Source organism: Heteronotia binoei, chromosome 7 (assembly GCF_032191835.1).
Source record: "Heteronotia binoei isolate CCM8104 ecotype False Entrance Well chromosome 7, APGP_CSIRO_Hbin_v1, whole genome shotgun sequence".
In the NCBI taxonomy this organism is placed as follows: Eukaryota; Metazoa; Chordata; class Lepidosauria; order Squamata; family Gekkonidae; genus Heteronotia; species Heteronotia binoei.
The window spans coordinates 58,313,649-58,341,556 of NC_083229.1; the positions used below are offsets into that span (position 1 = coordinate 58,313,649).

The 27,908-nt window shown below is 39.1% G+C and overlaps 1 protein-coding gene and 1 pseudogene across 1 annotated transcript in view; one reads left to right on the forward strand and one right to left on the reverse strand.

Annotated features, from left to right (window-relative positions):
• Positions 1–27,908, forward strand: part of PDE7A (phosphodiesterase 7A) — a 70,594-nt gene that overhangs the window by 3,800 nt on the left and 38,886 nt on the right. Inside the window, exons 2-3 of the mRNA XM_060243685.1 lie at positions 14,567–14,627; positions 25,913–25,996. Coding sequence (XP_060099668.1) covers positions 14,567–14,627; positions 25,913–25,996 — 145 coding nt within the window. The remainder of the gene's footprint in view (positions 1–14,566; positions 14,628–25,912; positions 25,997–27,908) is intronic.
• Positions 20,081–20,652, reverse strand: LOC132574785 (phosphatidylethanolamine-binding protein 1-like; annotated as a pseudogene).

The window sequence follows — 27,908 nt, forward strand, 5'->3', positions numbered from 1 at the left end:
GACAAGATCTTCCCTTACACAACCCATGCTGAGTCTTCCTCAATAACTCGTGTTCATCAATGTGCCTACTCATTCTGTCCTTGATAATGGTTTCTACCAACTTTCCCGGTATTGAAGTCAGACTGACTGGCCTGTAATTTTCCAGATCTCCTCTGGAACCCTTTTTAAAGATGGGGGTGACATTTGCTACCTTCTAGTCCTCAGGAACGGAGGCAGATTTCAATGAAAGATTACGTATTTTTGTCAGAAGAGCCACAAGTTCAACTTTGAGTTCTTTCAGAACTCTTGGATGTATGCCATCCAGACCTGATGACTTATTAGTTTTTAATTCGTCTATCAGTTGTAGGATCTCCTCTCTTGTCACCTCAATCTGACTAAGGTCTTTCAACACCTCTTCCAAAATAAGTGGTTCTGGAGCAGGCAAACACTTCTCATCTTCCACAGTGAAGACGGAGGCAAAAAATGCATTCAGCTTCTTAGCCATTCCCTATCCTCTTTCCATTTCCCTATCCTCCTTCCCTATCCTCCAAGGGCCCCACTGCCTCCCTGGCTGGTTTCCAGCTTCTAATATATTTGAAGAAATTTTTATTGTTGGTCTTTATGTTTTTTGCAATATGCTCCTCATAGTCCCTTTTTGCCTGCCTGATCACAGTCTTACATTTGATTTGCCACAGCCTGTGTTCCCTTTTATTAATCTCACTTGGACTAGCTTTCCACCACTTAAAGGAGTCCTTCTTACCTTTTACAGCATCCATTACTTTGTTTGTTAACCATGCAGGCCTTTTCTTATACCTGTTTGTGCCTTTCCTAACTTGTGGTATATATTTTATCTGAGCTTCTAGGATTGTAGTTTCAAATAGCCTCCAAGCTTCCCCAAGGGTTTTGACTGTATTTACCTTTCCTTTCAGTTTCCTCTTCACCTGCTTCCTTCTCCCTCTCTCTTGCTTCCTTCTGCATAACAGCTTGCTTGGCAAGGCTTGCTTAATCACACAGGTGCTACAAAGCAAAGCCTCTGTTTTCTACATTGGCTGAGGCTCCTTCCTTGGGGAGGAAGAGGGGAGAAATAGCTTGCTTTGCCAGGCTCTCTCAGTCACGCAGAGCTACTGATCCAAGCATCTCTCTCTTCTCTTGGCTGAGGCTCCTCATTTTTGTCAGAAGAGCCACAAGTTCAACTTTTGAGTTCTTTCAGAACTCTTGGATGTATGGTCTCCTGGGGAAGGAAGGAGCCAGAGCTTCCTTTGCCCAGTTTCCTAGATCACATGGGAGAGATACAAAGAAAGCACCTTTAAGACTGAATGCTAATACTTAAGCATGTCTTATTTTAAGCTTTTAAAAATCTTTGTGTTTGTCTGTATCCTTTATAAAGTTTATATCTCTGCTACCTGGCATTACATTTTATGACGCACATGGCTCAGCCTGACAAGGTCTCATTTATGTAAGATCTGGCTCCCATAACAAGTAAGTTCAACACCTCTGTCTTAGAGTAACTTAATGTAGCTAGGGGGCACTTAGATGTGTTTGAAAACATGAGTTATACCTGTATTTTCTGACCGATAGATTCTTTAGCTGGATTTGGGAGTGCATTAAATAAAATAAGACCATAATACTTAATAGAATAAGCCACGGTGGATTTTCATACATATTGATGTAAGGCACTGGGTATTGAGCCCAAGATACATATCTCTGTATTTCATATACATAATTAATTTTTTAAAAACAACTGTAGTGTTAGCAATTTTATGTAGAAGTTCATTCATTTTCTAGAGTTAGACGGTTATGGTGTATGTGTGTGTGAACCATGTGTCTGGTTATTACTTTTGGTTACCTTAATGTCATGCTTTTGGTCAGGAGTGGAATTCTAGCAGGAGCTCCTTTCCATATTAGGCCACACATCCCTAATGCAGCCAATCCTCCAAGTGTTTACAAGGCTCTTTTTTGTAAGCTCTCGGAGGACTGGCTACATCAGGGGTGTGTGGCCTAAAAACAAAGTTCCTGCAAGAATTCCACCTCTGTTTTTTGGTAACCTTGATATGATGGTCCAAGATTTATAGTTTAGTTTCATAGCTTCTGTGGAGGATACAGATATCACTTAAGGTGGTGGTTCACTGTGATCATGCAGAGATGCAAGTGTAAGCTGGTTTCTGGGCCTGTGTCTTCTGTAAACAGGGTGGAGAAAATCTGCCTTCCACAGTATTTATCTCTTGTCACAAAAGACCTGGAGGGTCTAAGTCACATAGAACCATTTAAATTTATCATAGCTGTAATATACTCACTTTAACCCCCCAGTATTAGTATGAAATAACAGTTTTCTAAAAGCAAAATAATTTGGGAAATATGCTAAGTTTGGAACACAGTTGCTTAGATTGTTAATTTTAGCTTTTCTAATTGAATTACAATGCTTTCTCAAACACAAAAGGAATCCTAGGAGACTTAACATCTTTGGTTCCATGCTGATGAAAAAAATAGATATTTTTCCAGTAGCTGCTTTTTGACGTCTTCAGCATTTTCAATGTCTTTCCAAGGCAGGTGGGTCCAGTCCCTAAAATAAAATTGTTTTTTAGACAGTTTGAGTCAGTGTTTTGTAGTCATCCTCGAGTGATGTAAATTGCTTGTTGTTGTGCCTTATTAGGGGTGAGATGTTATTGGCAGACAAATTTTGTACATCTGATGGAATGAGAGAGCTTATGCCACAATTATTTTATTAGTTTTTCAGCTCTCAAATAACACAAATACCCTTCTGGTAGCAATCATCCCTCCATTTAATCTCTGTTTCCAAGGTAGATTCCTTTTGATAACAGTATCCAAACACACACGGGATATGGTTTTCTTTGAATCTAAGCAGGTAATAAGATTGGATCAGATAAGATGGCTTTGATCATACCTAGGGCTGTGCTCTGTGTTTTGACTGCACTGGAATGGCTTGTATTTATCTGATTCTTTCTTGTAGAGGTTTCTTAAATTGTATTTAGATTTCTTTCCTTCTGTGCTCTTTGGTTCTGAATAAAAAGGATCGATAATATACTGTCAAACATTAGAGAAACTTTATGTTACATTGATACTTGCAGAGCTTGCAGTATACTTACAAAGCTTGCTTTTGCACTATAGTTACAGAGCTTGCTTTGCTCCCTCCCCCTCTTTTTTTTGCAGAATTCTCTCCCTTCCCCCCCTCCCCCACACACTTTGAAAGTGATTTAAAGCTCTTGCCACAGTTTAGGGTTGTTTTCCTAGGCTAGGGATAGTATTGCTACAATACATGCAAGAAGCCTTGTCGCTCTAAACATGGAGTGCGATGCCACCTTGTGAAGACCAGCACCAATGTGCTGCTTTGAATGTCCACAGTAAATAAACTTTTAAAAGAAATCCTCCACAAGAATTAGCTTGTATAGCGCAATAGGGAAGGGGGCCATAGCTCTGCTCTTTATTCAGAAGGTCCTAGGTTCAGTCCCTGTTATCTCCAGTTGAAAACTGATCAGATGGTAGATAATATGAAAGAAACCATGGAGAGCTGATGACAATCAGACAATACTGAACTTGATATACTAATGGTCTGACTCAGTGTAAGGCAGATTCATGTGTTTATATGCTTTCAGTTTCATCCTGAAGAGTTGTATCTGAGACAAGCCAATAATTTGTCAGACTACTGTTGCTTCATGTTTTATGGATAAATTGCAAAAGGCCTATAGGTAGTATATTTGTAAGGACAAAAAAGGAGAATTAGCATTTACAAGGAAATAGTTCAGTCAGGATTATTTTATTAATTTTTTTTTGGGGGGGGAGTTTGTTTGAGAAATTGAATTACTCAAGGGGCATGTAGTAGGAAAAAGTAATTAAAGGAGTAGGAAAAATAAGTAAAGTTGTTACCTGCAACCACTTCTGAACTGGCTTCAAGGTCTGAGTCTGTGCATGTGAAACATTAGACAAGTTAAGGTTTAAGTAAAGATGCTGTTCCTTATAGTTTTTAATTGTTAAAAACAAAAATATAAATCCAGTGGTTAATGGTTGGATCTGGTGCTCTTGATGTGGAACAGTGTAAGTGAGAGCAGTCTATATCAAACTATATAGGCCATGGCTAAGAAGAGCTGGGAGTGTCTCTGTCTCCTATACACCCTCTGCCTCTCTTCTGTGTACATTCCATATTCACTTTCCAGTATTAACCAAGGTAGTGTAAAAACTGCACTGACTGGCTTTAAGCCCAAACTTGGTGAGATTAGCATCGGCAGTGATGCAGATGTAATGCTGCACCATGGTTAATGATGTGAAGAGAGAGGGTGGAATTTACTTGAGAGAAAACAGGCTGGTAGCAAAAGGAGTAGTGCCCCTGGATCTCTTGATCTCTTAATCTTCTGTGGCTGTAGATTAGAAAACTGGCTTGAAATGACTTCATGTACCTGAGTGTCTGCGCCATGGAACGTTCTTCCTTTTTTGCTAAAACTTCTTTGCGGTACCAGTTATTTTTCCTCATCTGCTACCTAGTGCAAATGAAAACGTATATAGGATCAGAATCTGAACTTGAGTCTGAACTAATCTAGTCATAAAGAAATTCTATAGATTAAGAGGATGTTTAATTTGCAGTGAAGTCATGCTCTGAAATTAACCTAAAACGGCTTTCCTGGGTAGTCAGAGGGCAACACCTCAAGCTTTTCTAGTAGCTTTCAGTTTCTCTGTGTGGGAAGGATGGTAGTTGATGTATTAATAGGGAGTAATCAATAAAATGGTCACAAATCATGTAATCAGTTAATTTATTGGGAACTTTCTGGAGCCATGAGAGTGAGGTTAAAGGAGGGAGGAATTCTTTGTCGGAGGTTTAGAGGAATATGAAGAGGGAATATGAGGAGCATATTGCAAAAAAATATAAAGACCAACAATAAACATTTCTTCAAATACATTAGAAGCAGGAAACCAGCCAGAGAGGCAGTGGGCCCTTGGATGACAAAGGGATAAAAGGTTTACTGAAGGATAATGGGAAATGGCTGAGAAGCTGAATGCATTTTTTTGTCTCTGCCTTCACTGTGAGAGTTGAGAAGTGCTTGCCCACTAAGAACCGCTGATTTAGGGAGGGGTGTTGAAAGAACTGAGTCAGATTGAGGTGATGAGAGAGAGGTCCTACAACTGATAGACAATCTAAAAACTGATAAATCACCAGGCCCAGATGGCATATATCCAAGAGTTCTGAAATAACTCAGATGTGAACTGACAAATATATGTAATCTCTCATTAAAATCTGCCTCTAATCTTGAGGACTGGAAGGTAGCTAATGTCACCCCATATTTAAAAAGGGTTCCAGAGGAGATCCAGGAAATTACAGGCTAGTCACCCTGACCCCAATATTGGGTAAGTTGGTGGAAACCATTATTAAAAAGATAATTAGTAGGCATATTGATGAACAAAAGCTATTGAGGAAGACTCAGCATGGGTTCTGTAAGGGAAAATCTGGTCTCACTAACCTGTTAGTGTTCTTTGAGGGGGTGAACAAACATGTGGACAAGGAGGACCTAATAGATGTTGTTTACCTTGACTTCCAGAAAGCTTTTGATAAAGTTCCTCATCAAAGGCTCCTTAGTAAGGTCAATAGTCATGGAGTAAAAGGACAAGTCCTCTTGTGGATCAAAAACTGGCTGATTAATAGAAAACAGAGATTGAGCATAAATGGGCAATTTTCGGAGTGGAGGGTGGTAAGCAGTGGGGTGCCGCAGGGCTCAATACCGAGTCTGATGCTTTTTAACTTCATTAATGATTTGGGGTTGGGAGTAAGCAGTGAAGTGTATAAGTTTGCAGATGACACTAAATCAGGTGACACTAAACTCATTTGTTATGAGGGCCAAATCTGACATAAATGAGACCTTGTTGAGCTGGGCTATATTGGGCTGGGTCATGTTGGACTGGTCCATGTGTATACCTATTTAAGATTAGGTAGCAGAGACATAAACTTCATAAAGGACACAGACAAATACAATTAAAGGTTTGTTTGTTTTTTAAAAAAACACAACTTAAAACATGCTTAAAACATTAGCACTTATTCATCTTAAAGGTGCTTTCTTTGTAGCTCTCCCATGGGATCAAGGGAACTGGGCAAAAGAAGCTCTGGCTCTTTCCTTCCTTCCTCAAGGAATGAGGAGAGGAGGAGCCTCAGCCAATAGAAGGAAGAGAGGCTTGGCTCAGTAGCTCTGCTGTGCGATTGAGAGAGCCTGGCAAACAAGCTATCCCTCTTCCCCTTCCTCGAGGGAGGACCTCAGCCAATTGAGAAAATAGAGGTTTTGCTCTGTAGTTCCTGTGTGATTGAGCAACTCTTGCAAAGGAAGCTGTTATGCAGAAGGATGCAAGAGAGAGTGAGAAGGAAATAGATAGCCAGTTGCTCAGGGGCCTGATAGGAGCCTTCTGGGGGTCTGCTTCGGCCTCTGGGCTGCATGTTTGACATCCCTGCACTAAATTGTTCAGGGTGATGAGAACCAGGAGAATTGTGTGGCACTCCAAAGGGTCTGTCAAGGCTGGGCGAGTGGGCGTCAGTTTGGCAAATGAGGTTCAACATGACAAAGTGCAAAGTAGTGCACATTGGGACAAAAAATCCTAACTATAAATACAAGTTGATGGGGTGTGAACTAGTGAATACTGACCAAGAGAGAGATCTTGGCAGGCCCGTATCCAAAAATTTTTTGTTGGGGGAGGGCTGCTGTCACTCTCTCATGCTCTCTCTCTCGTTGTTGCTCTCTCATTCTCTCTCTCTCTCATGCTCTCTTTCTCACTATTGCTCTCTGGTGCTCTCTCTCTCTCTCTCTCTCTCTCACACACACACACACATACACTCTCCCTCCCTCCCTCCCTTTTCCTCAAGTCCTATTGCTGGCCATGTGAATTAGAAGCATATTAGAGGCCTTCCAGTGAAGCGGCCCTACAGAAGGAAGGAGGGTTTAAATAGAGTGGCCTGCCTCCACTGTAGCTACAGACCTGGATTTTGGAGTTGTGATAGATAACTCACACTGAAAATGTCAAGACTGTGTGCCTCTATAATAAAAAAAGGCCAATGATATACTGGGGTTTATTAGGAAGGGAATTGAAAACAAATTAGCCAGTATCATAATGCCCCTGTATAAACTGATGGAATACTGTGTACAATTCTGGTCACCACACCTCTAAAACGATAGTCTAACATTAGAAAAAATGCAGAAAAGGGCAACTAGAATATTAAAAGATTGGAATACTTTTCATATGAAGACAGGTTAAAACACGTGGGGCATTTTAGCTTGAAGAAATGACAACTGAATGGCGACATGGTAGAGGTTTACAAGATTATGCATAGTTACCAATTATGATGACACATCAATAGAAGCCTTCTGTTGTGGGAGGTCAGAGATGGAGATTTGGACGTCCAGTTGCCTCAGCTAAAAGCCTGGTGAGGGGGGAAATTGTTCACCCCCTCAAAGCTCTGTGTTACTGGCCCTGCAGAATTGCAATAGATCCCGCAGGGCCCTAATCTCAGGTGGGAGCTTGTTCCCCAGGCTGGGACCAGGGCTGAGAGGGACCTGGCCCTAGTTGAGGTCAATCAGACTTCCTTTGGGCCAGAAATAACCAGAAGATGTTGGTCACTTGATCGAAATGCTCTATGGGGTACATACAGGAAGAGACAGGTCCCTGAGATATTTATGTCCCTGTTTAGAGTGCAGAGACAGTTGCCTTGGTGTTGAGATGCTTCCGATCTTTACTTTTGGAATCAGTCTGATTTTTTTAAAAAAAATCATTGTTGTGACCATTTTCTCCTGGGGAACTGATATCTGTCACTGGGAGATCAATTGTTATCCCAGAAGATCTCCACCTGGAGTTTGGCAGCCCTATTAGCCAGTGTCAAGAATTTCAGTGAAAATTCCTTGACTATTTATCTCCTGGAACCTAGGGATAAAGGCCTAAGTCTGGTAGTTAACTGAGGTGAGCATTAATAATTGCTTGATTAACCTTAGAACATGGAGTGGAGATACAGTGGTAATCCCAGGATACTAGTGGTTACCTGTACATGTCTGTGAAAGCAGTTTTAATTTTTAGGTGATAACTATTTTTCCTGAAGTAGTAACATAACATGTAGTATCTTCATTAGGACACTAGGCTTCTGGGAGATATTACGATGGCTACAGTGCATTATTTGTTTCATTAGAGAATTGCTTTTTAATAAACTAACGTCTTAATGGGATTGGATTCTGTGTTTGGCAGGAACTTGCGCCTTCCTCCCCCTAATAATTTAAATCATTAATTTTTAAAGCAGGGTTTGCATTCAGCTTTTAGAGCTTTCTCTTGCATTTGTTCAGAAAGCAATTTAGAGGATAATTTCCTGTTAATGCATAAAACAGCATGTAACTTGTAAAATTATATGCCATTAGAATAGCATTAACATACGATATTCCTACCTAAAATTCTTTAATACTAATATAAAAAATATTACACTCTAAATAATGGCTTGTTTCCAAAGCTCCTACCGTGCAAGTGGAATTCACTTCTTTTCATCTGTTTCCCTACCTCTGTCTGCTATCCTCTCAATGGCCCCTCAAAAGATAAGTGTAGTTTTCATGTGGTACAGACATTTCAGGCAGAGGTGTAAAGGACTGGGAAGGGGGGGGAGGGCTAGAGAAATGTGTTTGGGATGATGTGTTTTTCCTCAGTTCTTGTTTTCCAAATTGAGGGAGCCCTGAAAATCACCCACAAGCCAGAGACCATGCTCCTGAATTTTTGGAACGCAAGCTCAATTTTATCAATTAGAAGGGACCTTATCGCTTTATTATTATCTGCTGTGAAAATATCAATCGCGTCGTACTGGAAAAAACAAGACCCCCCCCCCACACACACTTTAAGACTGGTTCACAGAAATTTGGACTCATCTATTAATGGACAAAATAGCAGACAATATCAAAACCACAGAAGTCTCAACTCATCATTTGAATTACCATGCTTGGTGGTTCCCTCTACTCGAGAACATTGATGAGTATTGGAAAACTACAAACCTTTAAACTTTCAGTTTTCCCATTTTTTGAAAGTCAGTTGGTTATTTTAATCTCCAATGGACATATTGTTGGAAATAAGTAGTCAGCAAGAATTTGTAAAGTTAGGTTTTCTTTTGTATGTTTTTATTTGAATTATTTGTGTTTTTGCAATAAGAAAATTCAGACAATTAATAAAAATGTATATTTCAAAAAAAAAAACATCCACTATGAAAAATATTTCTTCTTCTGGAGTAAGTGAACTGTTTCTTAAGATGAGGGTTACTCAGTGTAGTGCAAAACAATTTCTGTGTATCCTGTAGACCCATACAACTTTGAAAAATATGCTTAGCTGTGATAGTCTGTGTGAGATTGAAAAAAGTGTGCTGTTTGAATTAAGTACAAAATACGTGTCTTCCATATTTAGTGTTTCCCCCCTGCCCCTTAGATGGCAGAGATTAAATTTCTGTAATGCGTAAGTCTTATTCATTCATACAAATAATATGCAAAATGTGTCTGAGGAAAAAATGTTCAAGAATATAAGCCCTCCTTGGAAACATGAGTATACAAGTGGGAGACCCACAAGAAACTGGCAGGGAAGGGCATTCCCCGCCTTTGCTTTCCCCTGCCTTCAGGGAGTCTGCGCAGGCTCCCTCTGGTTCTCCGGTGGCCTTTCCTTTCTCTCCTCTCCCACCCCCTCCAGCTAGCTTGTCCTGGCCCACCTGGCCCCGCAGTAGAACCTCACGCTGGAAGTCAGGCCATTGCTTACCATTGCTGCCTGAGGAGCAGGCCCTCTCTGCAGCCTCTATCTAGGAAAAACCCACTCTGGTTGAAGGTAAATAAATAGTTGAAGTACATAGGAAAATTGTCAAAATTCTGTTGCTGTTCACACAGGTGAAAGGGGTTCTAAAGAGCCCTTTCCTCTGTTTCACCTCATAAAATAGAAAGTAGCTGGGCTGGTATTGAACAAAGTCCTTGGAATTTGGGAAGATGATTGATTGGCTCCTGCAAATTAAGCCTTTTCATTACCAGTTGTCAGTCTCAGCACTAAATGAATATCTTTTTGTAAGAATTATGTAGAGGTTCTATTATGTTTGGCTAGGAAAAGCCCACTCTCTCAATGCTTTACCCCACAAATTTCAAGGAATTCCCCAACTTGGAGTTGGCAACCCTATCTCCTCCCCAGCAGCAGTAAATGTTCTGGAGAGCAGTTGTAATTCTGAGTGATCTCCAGCCCTCGTCTAGAGAGTGGCAACAGTGGTTCCACAGGAGCAAGTGGGTGGTTTGGAGGGTGGAGTCTATCGCATTGTACCTGTCTGAGGTCCCACCCCTCCTCAAACTACACTGTCTCCAGGCTCCACCCCTGAAATCTCCAGGAATTTCCCAACTAGGAATGGCAACCATATCTGCTTCGCAGCCAACCAGCCACCAACCAGCTAACCATGGAAGGAATGCCCTCCCTAAATTTTAGGTCCAGGACTCCAGAGGTTTGGACTGGATATTGATGAGTCAGTCAAATCACCTGTTCAACTGTCTGCAGTCTCTGTTAACTGATTTTCACCTCAGAACACAGAACTCCACAGCTGACCAATTAGAGTGAGGGAAGAAGAAGCAGGTAGCAGCCTGCCAGGCACGCAGCAAAGCTTTACTCCTTTGTTATAACACATTTTACCCCTTTTTCGCACCTTTAGGAATAGAATTTCTAAAAACCCCTTCAGAGCGGCTGCTTGCATTATGGAAGGAATGCACTCTCTAGATTTTGGGTTTCTGGGTCCGAGAGTTTGGACTGGGCATTGATGAGACAGTCAGGACATTTGTTTTTATATATATAGATGTATAGCATGTATATTCATTGGTATATACTAAATTATCTTTTTTCTTTAAGTGTTTTCTGTGCTCAGTGATTCTAAGCATCTTGTGCCTTTTTTGATAGGTTACCAGTAGAAGGTATTGAATTCTTTAAAAGACATCAGGCAGTTAATGTTTGAGAAATGTAGAATATGTGCAGAGGTCCAGCAAAGTTACTACTGAGACCCCCATTTATAGCTTTGAGTCCAGGATTGCCTGATAGGTCGGTGGGAGAATTCTGTGAAATTGTCAGTAGCAATAATTGCAGAAACTAAACTTGATCTGAATTTGATTTACCAGCCACAATCTAAAGGTGCAATCCTTGAAATTTTTATCACAATTGTGAGATAATTGGTAAATTAAAAGGAAGCTGTTCATGTGATTTGAAAATGTTTGTCCAGTAGAATTAGAGAGGAAAGTCTAATGTGGCAATTCTTAGTGGAATCAAATACGAATACCTCTTCCAGACAAGGGATAAAATATAACAAAAATTAATATGTGATGAGCTTCTAGAGATAAAATAGCAGAAGGGACATGGTAATAGCAACAAAAACAAGGCAAAAACAGGTTCTGTCAAAACTACCAGTTGGTCTCAGTTAAAAAATGGAACTTTTTTGAGGCTGTATTTCTTCCTTATCTACATATATCATAAATATGCATATGTAAGGTTGCCTTACTCTAATCTGGATAGCCCAGGCTAACCTTGTATTGTCAGATTGTGGAAGCTAGCAGGGTCAGCTGTGGTCAGTATTTGGACAGAGACACCCTCAAGGAATACCAGGCTCACTACACAACGGCAGGCATTGGCAAACCACATCTGAATATATCTTGCCTTGAAAACTCTACGAGGTCACCATAAGTCAACTGAGACTTACTGGTAAAAGAAAATGCCTTGTCTAGGTTGGTGTTTTGGCATCTTGTTAATTTAATTTGCTGCTTGTGGTGTTGTCCTTGATAGTGGGTAATGGATTTAAAGGTTAAAACCCACTAGCCTAATGAAAACCTTGTCTGTAATTGGGGCTTAAAGGCCTTTAGGATTATGTAAAAACAGAATAATAGAGCTGAATTCAGATGAACTAAGTTTGGAGGCAACTAAGAATAGAGCTTGGTAATATTAATAGAGACTGGATATGAACTCGATGTGGGGAATGTGCTAAAGTCTGTTTATAATGTTATATTTCAGGTAGAACAATCTAGGGTAAGAACTGTTTCTTTTATGTGAAGTTCATAATTGGATAGATACCTAGAATACAGTAGTTTAAAAGTATGGATTAGGTATGCTCTATCTTTAATAAGACCTCAGAGATTTAATTGCAGCTAGTTTCTATTGCTTCTGTTCTGGCTTCTCTAAATAATTAGTCCAGGTCAGTATTTCATTTTTTTTTAAACAGAAGAAGTCCCTTCACATAGGTTTCAACCTTTATTTGAAACCCCTTTGTAAAAATGGAAACTGTTCTCCCTGCTTATGTGCCATGCAGCATTGTCCTCAACAGCTAATAATGGTAGTTCCATTCACAAAGCCAATGACGTGTAGTAAAGTACCAGAAAAATACTTCTTCTGTACCTACCCCTGTTGCCAGATTATAGTGGTGAGAAAAGGAAAATAGGATCATGAAGGAAAAGCGGATTAGTGTTGCTGGACACTAGCAAATCTTTGTACCTCCATGTTTTAATGTAGACATTTCATTTCACTGGCAACTTTTGGTACCATACTCTTTTGGATTGAAATACACCCTGCATAAATATATTTATTTTATTTTATCAGATTTGTATCCTGCCCTCCCCTTATGGACTCAGGGCATCTAACAACATTTTAAAACAATTCCACTTAAAAACAAGACAATATAATAAAACAACAATATAACAATTTACAAAACTATAAGCTGATCATCCAAGATTCGTTTACCATCGTTGCTATTATTGCTTTGGCACTCACATATTGCTGACATTATTACTACTGTTGTGTTGCCGCCCTGAGCCATTCGTGGGAAGGGCGGGATATAAATCCCAAATAAATAAATAAATAAATAAATTATCATAGTGCCAGTCAGGCTCTCTGAGCTATGATGTAGCAGTTGCCTGCCTCAGGTGTTAAATGCAAGCTGAAATATATACAGTTAATGCTCCATTAAAGCATGTGATGAGTTACCTTTCAGCAGTGGTTCTCAACCTTTTTGAAGTAGGACCACTTCTAAACTTCCTATACTTTTAGCACCATTTGGAAAGTAATTCCTTGCTAGTTTTTCTCTCCCCATTATAAAATGCAAGCATCTCACATCAGTTTGATGCTGAACAAATAACTAAGTAGTTGGCTTCATTTCATGGCCATTATAATGGATGAAACATTGTGCAATTTGACATCATGACTCCCATTGCCTCCCTCCTTCCACTTCACCTATTTCCTTTCTGCTGATGTCATGACCCACTTTGGGGGGTAGACCTGTAGTTTGAGAACCAGCAGCTTTAAGAATGTATCAATGCAAAACAATCCTTAGAATTTCAATTTGACATTATGTGTAGTTTCTTGTTAAGCAGAATATACTAGGGATAGGCAGAATATTAACTTGAAAGAAAAAATGTCATATGTAGATGGCTTGCATTATGTTTACTTGATGCGTTTTAAAGGAAAAATGCAATATGAGATGGAGTACCAAAAGTAAAGGAAGCCACAACCTTTAGTTTGCAAGATCTGGGCAATTCGTAATAGCTTTTGTCCAGATCATCATTAAGTTCTTCTTTATGAGCTCTGCTTTCTTGCATTTTCAATAAGCCCAATTTCTGCTGTTTTCCTTACAGGAATTCTTGCTAATTGTTCAGGCTTTCATACCAGTCAGATGATGATGATGTGTGTGAAGTAACATCAAGTTGCAGCCAATTTATGGCAAACCCCTAGGGTTTTCAAGGCAAGAGACTAACAAGTGGTTTATTATTGCCTTCCTCTGCATAGTGAACCTGGAATTGCTTGGTGGTCTCTCATCCAAATGTTAACCAGGACTGACCATGCTTAGCTTCTGAGATCTGAGGAGATCAGGCTAGTCTGGGTCACAGCTATCTAGGTTCCCTGAGTACATTTAAGATATAATTAGGTTCTTGAAAAATATATAGATACTTTGATTTTGGAATATATTTATATATGGTAAGAGGTTACACATAACTTTCTAGTAAGATTATATCCCTCAATAAAAAGATGTACTGAATAGTGTTTTCTTACCACTGCATATGAAACTCTCCCTTTCCATCATAACTGTGGTTAACTGTAGTAACAGGCTACATCATTACTGGCATTAACCAGGGTTATTGTGAATCAAGATTACAAGCTGGTTATTAATTGTGGTTGGGTGTGCACTCTGGTTAGTGATACATAATGGTTAGTGTTAATGCTAACACAGCATTCAAAGAATGGCAGTGTGTGATCTTGCAGCCCACTTCTTTACCTGTGAGTACAGGATAACCTGTGTAATATCCGCACTAGATCTGAGTCGCTTATCTTATGTTGGTTGTTTTGAAAATCACAAACGAATAAGTGTATTGTGTCTCACAAAACCACTTATTGTTTAACTGGCTTCATTTCTTTACTTATAGTGACATTCTTATGTGAATATGACTTTATGATGATTTTGTAGAATTTGGCTAAGAAACCCCAGGAAAAGCATATGTTAGAACAAAGTATTGAAACAGAGGCAGTGTTCTTCAGGTAGAATTAGAGTTTAAGAATGTCTTCATGAACCAGAATAAATCTTTGTTTTGTCTTTTTCTTCCAGAGACGTGGGGCAATTTCCTATGACAGTTCTGATCAAACTGCATTGTACATTCGCATGCTAGGTAAGTGTGGTCACTGGCTGCAACATCCAGATCTATGTGTGTGGCTGCTTGCTTTCAGAATAGTTGATGTGCAGGTTGTATTTGCAGATACTGCATTTTAACACCTTTCCACTTCTTTTATTCTTCTCTCTTCCGCTGCTTTCAATAATTGTTTTGTTGTTTATATTGTTGGTTTGGCGCTGTGTATTTTGGTAGTCATAAACAAGTTCTTTACAGGCTAAGGCACTGAATAAGATCATAATGAGCTGGTCACAAAACATGAGATTACAGGCTCCCCAGTAACTCATACTTTACAGGATGGATGCAGATATTAAATTTTATTTACATTTTAAATATGAAACACAAATAAAAGCTGAAAAACTCAACTGCTTCTTGCTTTAAAAGTTTGCCTTGATTGCTGTATGTTTCCTGTCTCTTCAAATGCGCAATGGTTACAGCAGAAACTCTGTATTTATGAGATTAAAAATTTGTTTTGTCTAAACTGAATTTGAGTGACTCATATGAGCAAATATTTTTACAGGACAGTTTCGGCTTAAGCTGTAAACTAAATAGTGTCATGTGCCAGCAATCTTGAAGTAGTGTGGCTACAACAGGAAAAAAAGAGTTAGAGACATTTCAGTGTCAAAATTATTCCAGTTGCTTTTCTTAGATGTTAACTAGATGTAAGAAATATTCTTATGTAAGATGTAAGAAATATTCTTATATCTGTTGAAAGACTTTGCCTTTGAGACCATTGAATCTTGAAGTAAAACTACTGTTGATGAGCTATTGTTAGCTATTGATGAGCTAACAATAGCAGATCTTGAAGATCAACCTGTAACATGACCATTTGCCACTTGTTGATTCTAGTCTGTATCTGATCACCATTAGCTTAAATAGAATGACTGATCTATTGTAATGCTCCCTCTCCAGTGAGAAGAGCTGGTAAATAGACGACAAATAGGTGACACTTTAAAAATGGTGAGGAGTGAAAGTATTATTCCAAGTCACACACTTGTTACTGTCCTTTCTCTCCAGACTATACAAAATTATTCTTATGCTTATACTTATGTCCATGTTTTTGTGTTCTTATCTCTGTCATTCAAATTGGTTCCTATCCCACTATATATTGCTACTTTAGAGCAGCGCTCTGTTTGCCAAACTGGAAAACTTTAGTAGTCCTAACTAGACCTCTATTGCTTTGCAGCCTCTGGCCTTCCTGCTGATTTTCTTCTTAAGAAGAAATGTCAAAGTTGGCTTCTTACATTCCCTTGGTATCTGTAGCGATAGAGTTTGAAAAAGTAGGTCACATTCCCATTCTAGGCAGTCCAGCTTTGGACACTAGTTTCTGTTGTATTTGTTATATTGCAAATGAGACATTTGGTTAAGCTTGTCATTCATCATATTGGTAAATAATATGATAATATTATTAGTAATAATAATATTAGTAAATAATATGATGCATTACATCTGTTCATAAATAAATGGATGTTAAAATATTTAAATATCCAAGTTTCTTGCATTTGGTCTGGTTTTTGAACTAATTTTTAAAATAATTTTAAAATGATAAAAACTTAGCTGCTCAGTCTTCTGATTAGCAAAATGAAATTGTCAGGGAGAAATCCAAGGTTAGTATTTATTGCAGGTGACGTCCTTTGATTCCTTAACAGTTGTTGTTTAGTCGTGCAGTTGAGTCTGACTCTTTGTGACCCCATGGACAAAGTCACGCCAGGCCCTCCTGTTTTCCACCATCCTCCGAAGTCTGCTCAAATTTGTGTTTGCTACATCAGTAACACTGTCCAGCCATCTCATCTTTTGCCGTCCCCTTCTTCTTTTGCCTTTTGTCTTTCCTAGCATTAGGATCTTCTCCAGGGAGTGCTCCTTTCTCATTTGGTGGCCAAAGTATTTGAGCTTCAGCTTCAGCATCTGACCTTCCAGTGAACAGTCTAGGTTGATTTCCCTTGGGCCTGGCTGATTTGATCTACTTGCAGTGCAAGGGACTCTCAAGAGTCTTCTCCAGCACCACATCTCAAAGGCATCTATTCTTCTGTGCTCGGCCTTCCTTATGGTCCAGCTTTCACAGCCATACATTACTACTGGGAATACCATCGCTTTGACTATATGGACTTTTGTTGGCAGGATAATGTCTCTACTTTTTATTATACTGCCCTGGTTTGACATAGCTGTCCTCCCAAGGAGCAAACGTCTTTTAATTTCATGGCTACAGTCACCATCTGCAGTGATCTTGGATCCCAGAAATGTGAAGTCTGTCACTACTTCCATGTCTTCCCCTTCTATTTGCCGAGGTATGATGAGGCCAGATGCCATGATCTTAGTTTTTTTGATGTTGAGTTTTCAAGCCTACTTTTGTGCTCTCCTCTTTCACCTCCAATAAGAGGTTCTTTAGGTCCGCCTCACTTTCTGCCATTAGAGTAGTGTCATCTGCATAGCTGAGGTTGTTGTTTTTCCTGGCAATCTTAATTCTGATTTGTGCTTCATCCATGCCAGCATTTCGCATGATGTACTCTGCATATAAATTAAATAAGCAGAGTGACAATATACATCCTTGTCAAACTCCTTTTCCTATTCTAAACCAGTTGTTCCATATCCCATTCTGACAGTTGCTTCTTAACCCTTATACAGGTTTCTCAGGAGACATGTGAGGTGGTCTGGTACTCCCATCTCTTTAAGGACTTGCCACAGTTCTTGTGTATTCTTGCCACCTCTTCCTGATCTCTTCTGCTTCTGTTAGGTCCCTATCATCTTTGTCCTTTATCATGGCCATCTTTGCACAAAATGTTCCCTTGATTTCTCCAGTTTTCTTGAAGAAATCTCTTGTCCTTCTCATTCTATTATTTTCCTCTATTGCTTTGCATTATTCCTTCAGGAAGGCCTCCTTATCTCTCCTTGCTGTTCTCTGGAAATCAGCATTCAGTTGGGTAAATCTTTCCTTTTCACCTTTGCCTTTCACGTTCCTTCTTTTCTCAGGTATTTGTAAAGCCTCATCAGACAGCCACTTTGCTTTCTTGCATTTTTTTTCCCTTTGGGATGGTGCTGATTTCTGCCTTCTGTACAATGTCACGAACCTCCATCCATAGTTCTTCAGGCACTATGTCTATCAACTCTAGTTCCTTAAACCTATTCTTCACCTCCACTGTATATTCATAAGGGATGTGGTCAAGGTCAAACCTGAATGGCCTAATGGCTTCCCCAGTTTTCTCCAGTTTAAGCCTGAATTTTGCAATGAGTAGCTCATGATCTGAGCTGCAGTCAGGTCCAGGTCTTGTTTTTGCTGACTGTATGGAGTTTCTCCATCTTTGACTGCAGAGTATATAATCAATCTGATTTCTGTGTTGCCCATCAGGTGATGCCCTCGTGTAGAGTCGCCTTTTAGGAAGAGGGTGTTCGCTATGACCAGCTTGTTCTCTTGACAAAACTCTATTAGTCTTTGCCTGGCTTCATTTTGTTCTCCAAGGCCAAACTTGTCACCTTTTGACTTCCTACTTTGGCATTCCAGTTCCCTATGATGAGGAGAACATCTTTTTCTGGTGTTAATTCTAGAAGGTGTTGTAGATCTTCATAGAACTTCAGCCTCTTCTGGATCAGTGGTTGGGGCATAGACTTGGATTACTGTGATATTGAATGGTTTGCCTTGGATATGGACTGAGGTCATTCTGTCATTTTTGAGGTTGTATCCCATTACTGCCTTCCTCACTCTCTTGTTAACTATAAAGGCCACACTATTTCTTCTGTGGGACTCCTGCCCACAATAATAGATGAAGTGATCCTCTGAGTTAAATTCACCCATTCCTGTCCATTTTAGTTTACTGATTCCCAAGATGTCGATGTTTAGTCTTGCCATCTCTTGTTTGACCACCTCTAGCTTACCTTGATTCATAGATCTTACATTCCACGTTCTGATGCAGTATTGTTCTTTGCAGCATTGGACTGTTCTTTCACCATCAGACACATCCACAGTTGAGCATCCTTTCGGCTTTAGCCCAGCCGCTTCACTCTTTCTGTGGTTACTTGAACGCTCTTCCCCAGTAGCATATTGGGCACCTTCTGACCTAAGAGGCTCATCTTCCAGCGCCATATCTTTTAGCCTTTGGTTTCTGTTCATAAGGTTTTCTTGGCAAGGATACTGGAGTGGTTTGCCATTTCCTTCTCCAGTGGATCACATTTAGTCTGCGTTCTCAGCTTAACAGTATATACTGTTAAATTGTGAATGATATGTTAGTGGGGAATAAGCAATACATGCAATATTAGCTTTCACTGAGATTTTATCTCTTTCTTTCTAATTAAAGCAGTTTAAGGGCATGTTCAGCTGAAGGAAAGATCCTTGTGCCAGATGAAAACTTAAATAGGTTCATACTGTCAGGTGTTAGAATGAAGAAGAGACAAAATGGACCCATGCCTTATCATCCTGATACTGTATGGTAGTGGGAAAATAGTATCTGAATGTTAAGTGAAAATAAACTGGGTATTTATTATAAGAGGTTACAAATTTATTAAATCCCTTGGAAGCAATGTCTTCTGTAGAGGCTATATTTTGAAATGGGCAGTAGCCTCAATTGGAAATGATATAGGGTCTTATTATTTTTATGAGCTGAGGTTCAAGCAAGGGGCTGTTTGTGGTTCCAATTCCCAGGATAAACAGCAATGTCAACAAGAATCAAGTATGTTGGGGTCATCTACTAATGCATTGCAGCTGCTGACTCTTAAGCAGCAGCCTAGTGAAAGGTAAATAACTGGTTGAAGTACATAAGAGGAAAACTGTCAAAATTCTGTTGCTGTTCACACAGGTGAAAGGGGTCCTAAAGAGCCCTTTCCTCTCTGATTCACCTCATAAAATAGGAAGTAGCTGGGCTCGTATTGAACAGGGTCCTTGGGATTTGGGGAGATGATTGATTAGCTCCTGCAAATTAAGCCCCTTTGTTACCAGTTGTCAGTCCCAGCACTAAATGAATATCTTTTTTGTATGACTTATGTAGAGGTTCCATTATGTTTTGTTATAAGTTTGGAAAAATTAATTTTTTAAATTTCTCAATTCTGCACTCTGCAGCCCATGAAATTGAATATTGTTACAATTGTGGAAGGGAATAAAGAGAGACTGCTGATTCTATAGCATAAAGTAGCATTCCTTGCCCTGATCTATTTATTACTTCAGTTTAATGAATCGCTCCATCCTGGCTAGTGCTGGGCTCTGGGCGATTTACAACCATGGATAAAATATAGTTCTATAAAAAACCAATAAAACAATTAACTAAGATAAGTTCCTCTTGTAAGATCTGTTTCACAAACATCATCTGAATGCAGCTCAAGTGACTCCAGTTGCAAAATATGGAATAAGGGGAGAGAGAAAAATCTTTCTAATGCTGCAAGGATTGTCTACTGGACATATTGTGCATAGTAGAGCAGAGAGAGAGAAAGAACTGGGTCAGTGGTGGTCAGGTGGGAATCTAAATTCTAGGCTATCTCTGTTTTACGTTCAGCTGTTCATAGATCTTTGGTACCAAGCAATCTCACTCAGCCAGGTTGTACATGCCTTCCACAGGGTTCCCCATCTTGTGGAATGATGCTGCTCAGAAATTCTCCCGCTTGGCAGCAGAGATGTTATTCAAGATGGGTTCATTGCAGGTCAGTCAGTGGGGCTGCTCATAGACAAGCCATACATAGTGGTTAAATCCTGTGCCTTTACCAGGTGCTGATCCCACATAGTCTGACATAGTACATCCACTTCTGATGTTGTTGCCTTTCATGTTGGTCACCAACAGTTCAGTTCTGAACTGGTTCCATTCTCTGAGCTTTGGGTTCACCCTATTTGAATATTCAGTTCTATGAGGATCAAAGTGTAGAGTTTCTATAGGTCACAGCCATTCCACTCAATGGATGTTGGACGGTTCTGGACCTGGGTTTGGGTGAATATTTGGCTAAGTTCATTGATCTCCAGGGCCCCATTATGCACTTGCAAGGGATATTCTGGCTTTTTGTCCACCTTGCTCAGGCACAGTAGCCCGTTCCACTCCCTCAGCTCCAGTGGCATCTTTGGGGCAGTGACCAGAGCAAGAAGGGAGAGAGAGAGAGAGAGACCAAAAGGCAAAGCGGCTGCTGAGTGGGATCCTCTGCCAGCTGTGGCTCTGGGAGGCTTCCATTGGGCCCAGCGTGGAGCCCATGCTCAGGGTTGCTGTTCATAACTTTTGTGATGTTACCCCTTCTCTCATGAGCAATTTCCCCTCTTAATTCCCCACCCCCCCAGAGCGGAGCTGTTCACATCCTGAACAGAATATAATTGCTGTAAAATGGGCAGTAGGCGGGTCAAGATCCCGAGCAACTCCAGATTGCCGAGTGGGGCTTCCTGTGTTAATGAGTGGCTGCTCATGTGCACAGCTTAGAGGAACACTAGCCACTGAAAATTTAAATAGGTGCCTTAAAAACCATAAACTTATTACTCTATACAATCTGTTTGGACACCTGTACGGGCAATCTGATCAGTTATGGGTAAAATTAAACTCTTCCATCCCCTTCTCTGCCTCTACATGTAGAGTGCAACAAACTAACTAGACATAATGGGCTGGATCCTGTGACCCTTCAGTTGATGGAAGGGGAAGAGGGAGTGATTTTGCTCACTTAGTCCTTCTCACTGCAGCCCATTGACTCATGGCTTTATGAGGGTCTCAGTGTTTTAGAAATCAGCTTTCCTTGCTGCGGGGGTTAGGAAGATCTTGGTGTAATTGGATCACTGGATCGAACCCACTGGCTTGGAGCTAGATCTGCTGCAGTGAAACAAGCTTATACAAGAGGGTCTCCCCCGCATTTCCCTGTCTAAATCATCCCCATGTATTCCCAAAATCATGTGCTGAGGGTCAGACCCCTGTCCACACCATGCACTGCATTGGCATGGGGGCTGCATTTAACAGGGGAGAATAGGGTGAAATTGCATGTCTTGCATGAGTGCTGCATACCTCCAGTCACAAGATGAACCAGATTTTGTCTGATTTCTTCTGTTCAGCTGCATCTCATAGTGCATTTTGTTTCAGGGTCCATTGAAGCTCAGCACAGAATTTTTGGGGCACACAGGGAGCTCATTTGGAAAGGGCAGGGTAGAGAGTTTGCACAACCTCTTTTCTACTTTCGTCTAGATCTCTGAATCAGAGAAGTAATATGAGATGTGAATCTCAAACTAAAGGAGAATTCTGTTGATTCAGATATGCTGCTTAATGTGTTTCAATGAATGTTTTCTTAGGGGGTGAGGTACATATGTAGCAATATAGCAAAAAAACCCAGCAGGCAAACAATAATACAATGCTGTTAAACACTTGCATAATAGTAATAAAAACCCCATCATAGTATTTGAGAAGGAGGAACCTTATATACTGCCCTGTCCTCTTTGGAGAAGGGAAAGTACAAAATGCGATAAAGGTAACTGCTACTTTGTTCCTAACGTAAAGAGCATGTCATCTCTTCTAGTTATTTGGGGTTTTTTATAGTCTCAAATGCAAACTTAATACAATGCTGAGTGAAGCATTTTTCTGGGCATTCTATACTTAAGCTAGACTTTTGATTATGGAAGCTTCTACCTTACAAATTTTTATGCTGCTTTTCAATGCTTAAGCTGGTTAATTAATAATAAAAATAGTTTAATGCGGCTTTTGCATTGTAAAAAAAAACAGACAGCAGAAGCCTTACTGGCTTCCAAAAACCAACTCAAAATAATATACTTTATATTTCTTCCTAAAAGCCAGGAGAGAGAGCTTAGAACTTTGATAAATGACTCCATTAGCATGGGAAGTTCACCTAAAAGTCCTTCCCTTTTTCTGCTGGATTTATTTACCTCCTCAGAGAATGGATTCTTTGAAGGGATTGACTTGAAGGTCTAAGAGATGGGAAAGTGATTCTCTGAATGAAGAGCTCTAAGAATTGTGCAGGTGTTTTTTTTTAAAGCAGTAAGAAAAGTTGGATGTTGTGGCTGTGCCCAGAGATTATGATAGATGTTGTAACACACATTAATTTTTGAAAGAAAATCTGACTAAATGAGATTTAAATTCATTGCTGTAATGAATAGATCTGGGGACCAATTCACATTGATCTTACTTGGTTTGTCCTGTGACAGTATTTCTAGTTAACAGAAGTAGGACTTCTGTTAAATCTGAACAGGAGTGATCCTTTTGAAATTTTTTTTGTATACTTTCCACCAATCAGTGGAATAAATGTTGATTCAAGCAGCAAAATATTCCAAATTAAAGAGCTGCTATGTACTAATCCTTAGTATCACAAATAACTTATTGTCTGTGCCTGAATTAATTTCTTGTAGCTATTCAGGATTCATTGAGATGCAATTGAATTGCATCTAAATTCATGTCTACGGATAGTAATCGCATTAACACTTTATAGCATTACTTCTGTATGTGGAGTTTTGGAACACTTCATTATATAGTTGCCCTTTTTTGCTGGAACTCCACAAATTATTGCAGCATGATATATTTATTTATTACTTTAAATTTCTATCCCGTCCTCTCTGCAAGCGGACTCAGGGCGGCTAACAACATTCATTTTTACAAATTAAAAACCAATAAAAAATAGCTACAGTTTAAAATTATTTAAAAAACATTTCATTTCATGGTGTTGTATCACTACAATATAATATAAGCGGTGATCATATGATACTCTATAATGATGTAGGGTGGCAGCTCTTTCTGTTGAAGCCCACATATCTGTTATCTTGGAATAATCCTGATAAGGGCAGATTTGTGGATGTGCTTCTTAAGATATGTTTGAGCAGTTGGCACCTGCAAAGATTCAGACATATAGATTGGATATGCAGCATCGTGTAAAATACTACATGTGAGTTTGCCTGTCTTTGACGTTGTCCTGTGTGTAAAGCAGAGCAAAGGTTTTTTTTTTAAGAACAACCTGTGAATTACATAAAATATTTTTTCATCAAAGTTGAGTAACAGAGTATTAGCTACTCAGAATACAAAAAGGGCCCCGCATGGAAAGAGGCAGCCGGTTTTACAATCTTATGGCAGCTTTTTCCGCTCCGTACTGTGTGAGTTCCTCAACTTCCCTGTGCTCTACTGAGTCCCTCAGCTTTGGGAGTGGCTTTAAGAGTGGGGATAGGATTTTGGCTGTAGTAGAAAAGATAGGTTTGAAAGTCTCTAAGTGTGTGTGTAGCTCTTTAGATTCTAGCAGTTGCATGTAAATGTAATGTTAAGCCTGTTGCTGTTCTATCTGCTGTGTTACTTGCATACCGGGTGTACTTTCAGTGCTTTAAAAAAAATCTTGTATTGCATCCTGGGTCTACTTTTAGTTCTCTAAATTCTCTTGAGTTTGAAACTCTAGAGCTTTTATACCTAAGTAACAAAATTAGGACAGTTTTCTGGGAATATTATGCAGCTTCAGTGTCTTCCTTTTTAAGGTGACAGAAGATTACTTGAGGCATACAAATTTGATTCTGCAAGACCTCTAATGTAATTTACAGTTACACACACAAACTCTATTGCCATATAGTATCTTCAGCAACACTGCAGACTTCTCAAAATAACTTCATTCAGAAAAGTAGAAATGCAGAATTTCTGGAAAAATTGAAAGGGGTTTTCCCCCCCGTTTCTTCAGAAAAATTGGAATTTTGAGAAAAATTGAAATTATGCAATACTTTAGCAAACCTAAACTACTTTTGCTAATTTAACAACATAAAATGTATTACTGATAACTTAGTTAGCATATAAAACTGTATTTGTCATATTTATGGAATTTAAAAGCATATGTCTTCATAAAAAAAAAATAGAAAGTTTCCCCAATACTTCAGTTGTCAACTCTTGCACCCCAACTTCTGTAGCATATCTCATTGCACTTCTATCTTAATTTTGCTACCTGAGTGGTAGGAAATAAAAGCTGAGAACAGAAAACTATTTCTGTAGTAAACCAAACTATATTAACTGGTTGGAAACATTCACATACAGTGACAATATATACAGTTACCAGCATATTTTGGATATTAAGCTTTATAAGATTGAAAACACTGAAGCATTATAGCATATTAATTGTTGCCAAAATTATTTACCTTTTAAATACAAAATGTATTATTGAAGAAGTTGTATTTGTCTACAGTTATATGTAGGTGATATCATCTAATGCTGTAGATTGTCTTATATAAGAATGTTCATACTACATATTTTGAGTAAAACCTTGCATTTCATGTTATTCATTCCAAAAGGGGAGAAAATTGTGGGAGGATTTTTTTTGTCTGTGTATGCCTTGGAATTTCCCAATTTTTCCATTGCAGAAGCTGAGAATGTCTTAGAGCTTTTTCATGCTATACATATTGAGTGAGAAAAATTCTTTACAAAGCATTTCACTCATTCTAAAGGAACTTTATAAGAGATTTTCTGTCTGTGCTCTCCAAAGTATCCTAGAATTGGGACATTTTATGGAACACTGACAAAAAACCCTCTCTTTCCATTGGAAGAAGATCCTTTAAAAAAACAACACCCCCACTCCCAGCCTTCACATCTCTGCCAGGCAGTATAAATTTGAACACTGAAATAAAAGCAGATGTGTAACTGTTTGATTGGCCTATACTTCAAGTTTAAAATATTAATAATATAATACATTCTTTATGTGTACAGGATATTTGGGAATCTTGCAAAGCTTTTAAACATAGCTGTGATCTTCCCAGAATTCCAAGCAGTAGGGTATGTTAGCGAATGTAAATTCATACAAATATATTGCATTTTCGTTTTTGAAAGCTACTTATGTGGTCAGCTTTTTAGTAATAATACCTATTTGAGATGACTGCTTAGCTGAAATAGAAAAATATTTTAATCTCTAGATCGTTAATACTAAGTTTTGGTGTTTTGATAGGGTCTTGTGTAATATTCAAACAGCTGAACACAAGTAAGTAATCTTTGGCAACAATTATAATTGTAAAATTTGTTAATGTGAGATTATTATAGCTTAACTCACTGTTTTGGACAACCGTATGGTGTCAGGGAGCAAAAATAAAGTTCTAACACTTCTTCCTGTTTAATGATAATGATCTAACTTAGCATATGCAAATTCATCTAAGTACTTATGCATTTGGCTGTATGCTAAGGCAGGAAACAGTTTAATGAAAGCATGCAATTGCAAGCTTGAAAAGTCTTCAAACTTTATTTTGAAATATCAGTTCTAAAGACAATAGATATTGAATAGGTTTGTTGTATGACTGTTACACAACATACATATACACATTGCAACTGTACTCAGTTGCGATTTTCTCTGTAGCTCTTCGACACGGTGTATTTCACTCTTGACCCTATTTCTAGGAGATGTACGAGTAAGAAGTCGGGCAGGATTTGAAACAGAGAGAAGAGGTTCTCATCCATACATTGATTTCCGTATTTTTCACTGTAAGTATTTAAATAATAGCCGAAAAATAATGAAGAATACCATTTGTTTTTGGCTGCGGGGCTTCGAGTACTTGACTGGTTTTAGAATGGAAATTAACATTTTTCCTAATTTCCTGCAAAAGTAATAATTTCTGCTTCAAAAATTATATATAATATGTAGGATAGTATAATACTTTTCTAAATCCACATGGTACTATGCTGAAAATAGAATACTCTCTTGGCACAAGTGAAACATCCAAATTCTCTAGCCTGCTGTATACTTGGCTGAACAGAATGCTGGACCTCATTTCATGGAACCTTATTAATTACATTCACTTAACTATTAGAATCATCATTTACTAATACCATACTTGGATGGTGAGCATGGATTGTAATTGTCCTGTAAGCTCTGTCATTTGCCTCTTTACCACATGCTGAATATTTATTGAAAAGTTGTTATGATTCTGCAATTCATTACCTGGGTGGTGTTTTGTGCAGTTTAAAATTCCAACAGTGAAATCCCCAATGACTATGTAGCCTTCAGTTCTCTCTTGAAAGAATTGTTCCTCCTCCCTAAGTAGTGGATTTCAGGACTTTTGGGTGGGTAATGGAGCCCTTCCTTCTGGGCCAAAAGCCTTTTGTAGATATGCCTTCCTTTTTGATATCTTTTCAAAAGGTTTGCTGAGAAGACAGCAAGGTTGTGATGCCTTCCACCTCTCTTCCACTTACAACCAGTCCATATGTTGTGGCTTTGGCACTCAAAGATAATCAAGCCCAGTGACAACCAAGCCGGGTGATCTGTCTGCCCATGAGAGGCTGCCATATCCTGCTGCAACAGCAGCAGCAGGTAAATAACATGGGCAGATGACACTCCCCAGTGAAATTTTTGGCTAGAAAAATGGCACATGGTGGGGGAAGCAGGAGCCTTTCCTTTCTCATGTTGTGGTGGTCCTAACCAGAATGACCCCTGCAGCACTGTTAAAAGGAGTTCCCTGGTGGTAACACAGTATGGTGAATGCATCTCAGGGGTTCCATACTAGGACTTGGAGATGTCATCTAGTTTGGACTTGAGAAGAACAGCAGGATAGTGAGGTGAGGTCACTTCATGTTGGAGGAGATTCCTCTATGCTATCCCTGGCTTTTTGCTTTTTTTTTAGCCTGTTGCACATAATCCTGGCCTTGAACCAGTAAGGACATAACTCTGGCTCCCCATTCCTGTCACATAACTGTGTCATGTAATTTCCTTTCACAGTTTTGCAGCAAAATGAGGCTCAAATCTGGTCTTCTCGTTCTAATGAGTTTTGCTCTTAATCAGCTGTTGTTCAGGAAGTTTCTCATACTTTAGCTAATCAGCTGTTCTTTCCTCAAAGTAAAGCTTGGTTTAATAAAAAAAAATTCCAGACCTGAACCCAATTGCAGTGCTTTTCATTGAGACTTCTCCTGTGATAATGTTTCCTATAATAATGAGGCATGTCAGAAAGTGTCATTGCCATGACAAGTTCCAGTGGCAAAAGGCTCTCTTTTTGGCTTAAAACATTTTTGTGGTGTCTCTTTCATCATTCACTGGCTTTAATGTTTGGTGGCATAAACCAAGTAATTGTAGCATATCTAGGAAATCAGTATGTTTAGAAGAAAGAGCTGATATTTGCTCTGCACACATGTCTTGAAGGAGGCTTGCCAACAAAAGGGATGAGACTATTTAGGATGTAGAACTACAGCAAATCTGCAAGTTGCAATAAGGCAATATAATTTTTTTTTGCAAACTGAAAAGTGCAAATATTTGTTAAATGCCTGTGTGAGATATTATAATTGTCAAGCGTCTATATTTCTCAATAAGCAGTCTTTTGTTTTAAATCAAAGCTGTTTTATTGTTAGAAACTCAGAAGCTGCACCAAGAACACAAGCCTTGGGAGTAATGATGTATACAGGGTTA